This window comes from Salvia hispanica, chromosome 1 (assembly GCF_023119035.1).
Source record: "Salvia hispanica cultivar TCC Black 2014 chromosome 1, UniMelb_Shisp_WGS_1.0, whole genome shotgun sequence".
Classification (NCBI taxonomy): Eukaryota; Viridiplantae; Streptophyta; class Magnoliopsida; order Lamiales; family Lamiaceae; genus Salvia; species Salvia hispanica.
Window position 1 is genome coordinate 34,883,200 of NC_062965.1, and position 8,114 is coordinate 34,891,313.

At 41.3% G+C, this 8,114-nt stretch overlaps 3 protein-coding genes across 4 annotated transcripts; 1 reads left to right on the plus strand and 2 right to left on the minus strand.

Annotated features, from left to right (window-relative positions):
- Positions 1–213: 213 nt before the first annotated feature.
- Positions 214–3,595, minus strand: LOC125201228 (putative tRNA pseudouridine synthase). The gene is made up of 7 exons (XM_048099257.1): positions 3,120–3,595; positions 2,970–3,005; positions 2,182–2,294; positions 1,931–2,079; positions 1,604–1,748; positions 856–1,296; positions 214–768 (listed from the first exon to the last, which is right to left on the minus strand). The coding sequence occupies exons 1-7, from the start codon at positions 3,355–3,357 to the stop codon at positions 352–354; spliced, it is 1,539 nt and encodes a 512-aa protein (XP_047955214.1). The 5' UTR covers positions 3,358–3,595; the 3' UTR covers positions 214–351.
- Positions 3,568–6,014, plus strand: LOC125201227 (pentatricopeptide repeat-containing protein At4g14850). Its single transcript, XM_048099256.1, has one exon. The coding sequence runs from the start codon at positions 3,715–3,717 to the stop codon at positions 5,782–5,784; it is 2,070 nt and encodes a 689-aa protein (XP_047955213.1). The 5' UTR covers positions 3,568–3,714; the 3' UTR covers positions 5,785–6,014.
- On the minus strand, positions 5,971–7,586 carry LOC125201230 (biogenesis of lysosome-related organelles complex 1 subunit 1). Of its 2 annotated transcripts, XM_048099260.1 has the most exons (4): positions 7,463–7,586; positions 7,260–7,370; positions 6,675–6,880; positions 5,971–6,188 (listed from the first exon to the last, which is right to left on the minus strand). In XM_048099260.1, the coding sequence occupies exons 2-4, from the start codon at positions 7,360–7,362 to the stop codon at positions 6,099–6,101; spliced, it is 399 nt and encodes a 132-aa protein (XP_047955217.1). In that variant the 5' UTR covers positions 7,363–7,370; positions 7,463–7,586; the 3' UTR covers positions 5,971–6,098. The 2 variants fall into 2 exon arrangements, with proteins under 2 accessions (XP_047955217.1, XP_047955216.1); XM_048099259.1 differs by lacking the exon at positions 7,463–7,586 and having other exon boundaries at positions 7,260–7,450.
- Between the last annotated feature and the right edge of the window lie 528 nt (positions 7,587–8,114).

Genomic DNA, 8,114 nt, shown 5'->3' on the forward strand with positions numbered 1-8,114 from the left:
CTTTATTTACAACCGAAAAGTTTTGAAACATACAGGGTCACAAAAATCGGAGATTAAATTTAAGGGCTTTTGAATGAAGTCAACTTATAGCTTATAAGTACTGAAAAACACATCCAATTTGCTTTGTTATTTTCAATATAAAACTTCCTAAGAATAAATAATGACATTAGAATATGTGAAAATTATTTACAACATAGTATATCAAAATGATGATTGATGGAGAGACGATCTCATAAATTGGGTCTAGGTCTAGTCAATGTAACATACAATGTGTAAGCGAAGAAACAAATGCTCTAAGGGATACCTTTGATAGTAAAAAATAATAGGCCGAACCACTTCGATAAATCGAGGCTAGGCTGCCATCCTCCTTTGACTCCCGAGCTTCTCGTGCCACAACTTCCAAGCAACTCTCACGTTGTCCAGTTGAGACTCTGGGATACCGGTGTTTGCATCTAACAACGGCACCCATTCTTTCCAAGGGGAGTTTGAAGGGTCTAAAAACTTGGACATCTGAGGCAACATCACCGAACGATAGAAATCATCGACTGATTTGAGGATCTCCTCAGATTCGACCAATGCCTTCATCTCCGGCCTCTTTAGATTGCCTGGTCTGTTTCGGATTGCAAAGCTATTGCTCCTCAAAAATAGACCTTCCGACGGGGCAAGAGGCAAGACGATCCTCGAGAACTTGGACAACGATATACTCAGAATGTCTCTTGGCAGCAACTCACGTTTCACAGCTATAGCAGTCCCCACCATTTTGCGTATCTGATCATGTTTGCGGTAAGAACACATCGAGCACAACTTTATAAAACAAAACGAACACGAAATATGAAAAGGGAGAAAGATCATTACCTGATGCAGCATGAATGACTCTCCACAGATGGAGATTTCAATGAATTTCGCACCATACAACTGCTCCAATTCGCCACAGCAGCACTGGAAAATCTTTCTAAAATGTGATGCTCCAATCCTGTCGTTCTCATCAGGTTCGTCTAGCCACCGAGCAAGTACAGGAACAACAATATTTTCATGTTCCTTCAAGGTGTCCTCGTCTCCATCCGCGTTCCTGTCTGAGTTGGAGAGGAGAGAGTCGTGCTCCCTTTCCCCAGAATTTGTGGCGGAGGATTCATCAGCTTCGCTGATATCTTCCTCATCACTTCCTTCCGAGTCAGAGCCACTCTGTGCAGGTGATAACTTGGACGTCTTTGATGGATAATTCTTAACAGAAACTCCACGAGGAGAGCGTTTTCTGTATTTAGATCTAATAGTATAATTGTGAAAAGGATGGTCACCCTGAAACAACGAAAGAGTTGCACAAAACTTGTTGATCAAAATGACACTTTTATTTCTTTCTTCACATCATAAAGAATCAACTTAGGTCTAACCACAACTAGATATTAGTTTCTAAATCCCAAGTCAAGAAGAAGATCATATTGTGATTTGTGAGTAAATGGAATGGCATTTCTTTGAACATTTATGAGAAGCTCTAGACATACAAAATTACTGCAAGGATCAATCTCTCAACGCTAAGATGGTAATTCTGAATATTCGAATAAATCTATCAGCAGAAAACCAAACATCTAAAATGCATCAGATTTACCTCAAAAACATTCAGTATATTATTAAAATCTGATACATGATGATCGATTTCATCAGCTGTAGAATTTTCTTTTACTCCAATAACTTCAGCCGGAAGAAGATAGGAATACTTGCGAATGTTACATTCTCTTCGGGCATCAAAACTCCTGAAAAGTTGTTAACTTTTGAAGATTTTAAAAGTGAATTAGCCAGATACATAGAAACAGTCTATTATTATTGCAAGATTAAGATCTAACCGGAGGAAGGGAAGCACAGAGAATAATAGCCCCAAGAATATTTGTAAAAAGCATTATGCAAAGTCACAATACCCTTATAGAGAATTCTTTACCTTTGTGAAGGTAAGATGCTGAAAACTCTTATATTTTCTGGAAGATGGGAATTAACATATCTAGCAAGAGCAACACCATTTGGATCATTGTTCCAAGCAAATTCTGGAATCTCCATTTTAAAAGCGATCATGGTCGCCAGCGAATGAACCTGAATGTGCAAAGGTTACAGAATCTGGGGAAGCAACAGGACGAATGATTGTGCCAAAAATCTAGCTTAGAAAGATAACCTACAATAGTGACTTAAGCTTACCCCTTTATCAGTCCGGCTACTTCTCGCCCAACGAATTTTGTTCAAATCCCCAAAATTGCTCTCTCTAATTCCGCCAACTTTAAAAATAGCCTTTTCTAGTTCACCTTCAATGGCTACATAACAAGATCACAGAGCTTAGTGAAATCTTTTTTACTTCCACCTCAAGTAGTGTCAAATTCAAATACAGTCGATGTTTTTTTTTTTGGTTGGAGAACCAGAGAATTCATAGAAATGTGCATCTCTTCATGCCAATAGATTATAATCAAATTCGTAACTCCATTTCAAACAAAATTTAGCTGAGACATTTTCTGTGTCAATATACATAACTTTGAAAACCATGTCATCCACTGACAAACAAGTCATAATACACGAGAATTTGTTTGATATTGAGTGCAACAAGCAACGAAAGACAATGGCTTTCCAGAAATACAAGGAGAGAAGGATCAAAGAGCCAAAGATAGTCAAAACTGATAATGATCAGTATTTTATCTAGTGTCAAACAAAAGCATATAAAGCAAAATCTTTCAGCAAACACAACAGCATTTTCTCCCAATGATAGAGCAGGAAACAAGTTCTATTACACATAAAAATAAGAACACACATTAGCATAATCCTAACTTCAAAATCTTCTTCCAAATTCACAACACAGAAATGAATTCTTCAACTATGCGGTCTCAAAACCAGTAAAGAAGCAAATCTTTCCCCAAAATAGTAACAATCAACAAAAATAGATCAAAGGAAACAACAAAAAATCAAAAAACACAAAAGAAGAAAGAGAAGCATCTCACTTAATATATCAGGTTCACTCCTCTGAATTTGCAATCCTGCCACAACATTAGCACAAAACCCAAAAATCAGAAACAGAGCTCAACCAAAAACAAAATGAACAAACTAACTAGAATGACTGAAAACACACACACACACACACCCGCACAAACCTCTGTAATCGGAACCCACGTAGCCAACGCGCATAACCACTTTCTTCTTGCGAATAGATTCCCATTTTGGGGCTATCTCCGACGACCCAACTTCTTCGTCGGCAGCGGCGGAGGTGGAGAAGCTGAAAGATGTAACTCTGAGGGGCTTGAAGCCGTAGGAGTTTGGCGAGCAGCCTCTTGATAATAGCGATGTAATCCACGGTGGAGAAAAGGGGTTTCGCAGCAAGGAAACCGCCATTGCTACTGAAACTGTGGAGAGATTATGATTGAAATTCAAGACGCCATAGTTGTTTAACTGATCGTATCTTTTTGCTCTTACATTTCACAAAACGTTACACCAATTCGATTTCGAGCCCAATTAACAGTAAATTGGGCTATTGAGCCCAATGAATAAATATATTCAATGAAAAAGCATAATTTTTTTATTTTCAAAAAATGAAAAATTACTTCCCTCCCTCTCTCCAACCTCCATCAATGGCGGCTGACGCTGTAAACATCAAAAATCCTACTTTAGCACACTTCAACTCCGCCCTCCTAAATCACTAACTATTTCCGATTAAATGAGAAATAGTGCGACAGCTAAATCAGAGATCAAATGTCATTCCTCAGCCCCAAATCGCTGGCGGCGCTGGTGGAATCCGCCGTCTCTGCCCAATCCCCACGCCTCGGCCGAGCCGCCCACGCCCGAATCGTCAAAACCCTAGGCGTAGCTCTAGAGGCATTCCTTTCCAATCACCTCATCCACATGTATTCTAAACTCGATCGGCCCGATTCGGCCCGAGCGGTCCTCTCCCTCACAAGCCCCGAATTCCGCTCCGTCGTCACATGGACCTCCCTCATCGCCGGCGATGTTGGGAACGGCCACTACCCCTCTGCCATCTCCACTTTCGCCACAATGCGCCGCGACGGCCTCCAGCCCAACGATTTCACCTTCCCTTGCTTGTTCAAAGCGGCGGCGGGGCTCCACGCGCCGTTCCTCGGTAAGCAGCTCCACGCCCTCGCGGTGAAGCTGCTCCTTATCGGCGATGCGTTCGTCGCGTGCAGCGCGTTCGACATGTACAGCAAGACGAGGCTTTTATTCGACGCGGACAAACTGTTTGATCAAATGTCGCAGAGAAACATAGCCATGTGGAACGCGAGCATTTCGAATTCGGTGTTAAACGGAAAGCCGCGTGAGGGGATTTTTAGGTTTCTGGAGCTCCTCCGCAGCGACGAGGCTGCTCCGAATTCAATTTCCTTCTGTGCTTTCTTGAATGCGTGCTCGGATGGACGGTTCTTGGCTCAAGGGCGGCAGTTGCACGGATATCTGATCAAAGGGGGGCATGAAGGTGACGTCTCCGTGGGAAATGGGCTGGTCGACTTCTATGGGAAATGTGGCGAAGTTGGCTTCTCGGAGAAAGTGTTTGAGAAGATGAGCGAGCGTAATAAGGTTTCTTGGGGTTCTATGTTGGCTGTGTTTGAACAAAATGATATGGGAGAGATGGCTTGCGCCTTATTTCTGAAGATACGAAGGGCGGGAGTTGAGCCTACGGACTTCATGGTCTCGAGTGTGCTCAGTGCGTGCGCAAGCCTGGCTGCGCTTGAGACAGGTAGACTGGCTCATGGTTTAGCAGTGAAGGCTTGTGTTGATGAAAATATATTCGTTGGGAGCGCGTTGGTGGACATGTATGGGAAGTGTGGGAGCATCGAGGATTGTGAGAGGGTATTTTTTGCGCTGCCTAGGAGGAACTTGGTGTGTTGGAACGCGTTGATTGGTGGATACGCTCATCAAGGGCGTGCAGACATGGCGTTAGGGATGTTCAGGGAAATGATTGAGAGGAGGGACTCGGAAGGCTTGGTGCCTAACTATGTCACCTTCGTATGTGTGTTGAGTGCTTGCAGTAGAGGGGGGATGGTGGAGGTCGGGATGGAGGTGTTCAACTCCATGAGGGAGAAGCACGGTGTCGAGCCCAGGGCAGAGCATTACGCATGTGTAGTGGATATGCTAGGCCGGGCTGGGCTGGTCGAACGGGCCTATCAAGCCATCAAGGAGATGAGAGTTAAACCTACAATCTCTATATGGGGAGCTCTACTAAATGCTTGTAAAATGCATGGTAAGCCAGAGCTAGGCAAGATTGCAGCTGAGAATCTGTTCAAACTCGACCCACAAGACTCGGGGAACCACGTTGTCCTCTCAAACATGCTTGCCGCAGCGGGGAGGTGGGACGAGGCCAACGTGGTGAGGGAGGAGATGAAGGAGGTGGGGATCAAGAAAGGGGCAGGATGCAGTTGGATATCTGTGAAGAACGATGTCCATGTCTTTCAAGCAAAGGATGCATCACATAGTCGAAACGCTGAGATTCAAGCGATGCTAGGTAAACTGAAGCACGACCTCAAGGCTGCTGGTTACGTACCTGACACGAAGATGGCTCTGTACGACTTGGAGGACGAGGAAAAGGAGTCAGAGGTGTGGTACCACAGTGAGAAGCTCGCACTTGCTTTTGGCCTCATCGCGCTCCCTCCTGGCGTCCCTATAAGGATCACCAAGAATCTTAGGATCTGTGTGGATTGTCACAGTGCTATGAAGTTTATATCAAGAATTGTTGGCAGAGAGATTATAGTGAGAGATAACAACCGCTTTCATCGCTTTGTGGATAACCAGTGCTCATGTGGTGATTATTGGTGAACACATTTGATACTAAATTATTGACAATTTGACGTTGAGTTCTTGACAAGAATATAGAGCTCGGGCCATAAACTACTCAGCTTCTTCGTCAACATCAACCTGGTTCAACTTTCAAGAGTATCATGAATCCTGATGATTGGGAGCTCAAATTGAGAGAACCTGACACTGTAATATAAAGTGGATTGATTGCCACACATAAATTTTTGTATGAGAAATTCATTCCTTTTTTCTTTTTTCTTCTCTTCAAGGATGTATGTTTCTTACACTCATGAAGTTATGGAAAATGATGCAATCAAATAATACATCATGGAAGATCATGTTTGGTAAATGTTACAGATTGCTGCACTAATACTTTTACAGTCAAGCTCCATCGTCTTCATCCAGTTCTCGAAATCTCCAATTTCCTGTTCGCACACTCAAGTTTCAGTTTTGATTCTCAGAAAATTCCAACAACTTGTTGAAGTAAATGCAGAATGTGAGTTTTAAGCTTAAACCCTTTACAAACAACTCCCAAAATCCTCTGCAGATATTCATATCTTGATTTCCCTGGCTAAAATTTGTCACCCCCTTCGACACTATTTTTTAAAATGTGAATCTATCACGCGATACCAAACAACACGTGAAGGCCATTATGCAGGATCTTACTAATCAAGTCTAAATTTTTACGTCCAACAAGAACACTTACACCAAGACTAGGTACAGTGTAATGAAGATACACATTCCAACCAGCCAAGAAGGAAAAGGCAAAAAGAAAAATCATTTTAACTCATTCTAAATAACTAATCAACTCAAATCAAGATACACAAATGCAAGAATCAATTTGTGTTTGTACGAATAAAATCACAAACAACAAGCCAAGAAGCATAAGTAGAAACAACTCGCTTACTAACCTTGACAGCGGTGTTAAGAGCATGAGATGCTGCAAGCCACTGATCGTTCTGCTTTGAGAATCGCGTGATACTTGCTGTCAATGCTTGAATTTCCTTATCAATTCGCTCCTCGTTGATGAAGACCTCACGCACCCCACCATCAACGGATTTAACCAGCAGATCCGACACTCGTATTGCAGTCTGAATAGCGTCTTTCTTTGCTTTCTCTAGATTTTATCCAGCAGACAGTAAATAAGAAAATCCGTTTGACAGTTAATCACAACTACCCCCAAAAGTTAAAACACCCAAAATAGTAAAATTGCAGAAATTCTGCTTGAAAGTTAAACCACAATTCCCCTAAACAAGTAAAAACGCAACTTGAAAGGTTCAAACTCCAATACCAATCATCATTTTGCAGCACAAGCAAATACTAAAACGCAAATTAAAGCTCAAACTCCAAAAAGTTAACCATAATTTCCAACAGAAACAAATATCAATTCGACTTGAAAGTATTGGGTTAAAGCTACAAAATTAAGCATAGATACTGATCACACACACGGAAACACTAATAGTAATCGAATTAAACTGAGTGTGATTAAAACTGACCAGTTCGTTCCCGCAGTTCAATCGCGGCATGATTGTGATCGCTGACCATTTGAAGCAGAGAAGCTTCGAGACTCCCCGCTTCCACCTGATGCGATCGCTCCATTACCGCAGCTTCACATAGCAATCATCAAACATTCATCAATTTTCTCTGATTATTCGAGATTTTTTTAAAAATTAAAAAAATTGGGACGACGAAATGCAACCTGGAATTGAGCCCTAGCAAGTAGCGGTCGTGGACTGAGTTACCGAACCGGGCGGTTCGAGTCAAATACGGATCCGGATCCCGAGAGTGTTTTTCTATTTTGACGAAGATTATTTATCAACTCCTTTTTTTTTTTTTTGCTATTCTCAATTAATTTTTCAACCTTTTTAAATGTTTTCATATCGCTTTTATTTCCCTCTTTTGGGTCATTTATTTTCATTTTTTCTGGTTTTATAGTAGCTAAATGAACATAAATTTATAGGTTCGTTGGACTCAAACTTTTGGAAATCAAAGCTAACATTCACTCCCTCCGTTCCATAGTGATAGAGTTATTTGTCATTTTAGTACATTCATAATGGATTCATTTACCTTTTTAGTAAAAGTCAACACATTTTCTTCTCACCCACTTTTCCATCTGTATTATTTTCTTCTATCTACTTTTTCCTCTCTCATACTTTATTATCTTTTTATTTAATATACATTACACAAATTTTTCTAATCTCCGTGCCGAAAAGAAATATCTCCATTACTATGAAACGGAGGGAGTATTTAGCACAACTGTAGTCATCACAATACTAAGCCTATTAAAAAGGTTACAGAGATAGAAGAAACCATCGAGAATGTTAGATATTGATCAGAAATGAGAATCAGCC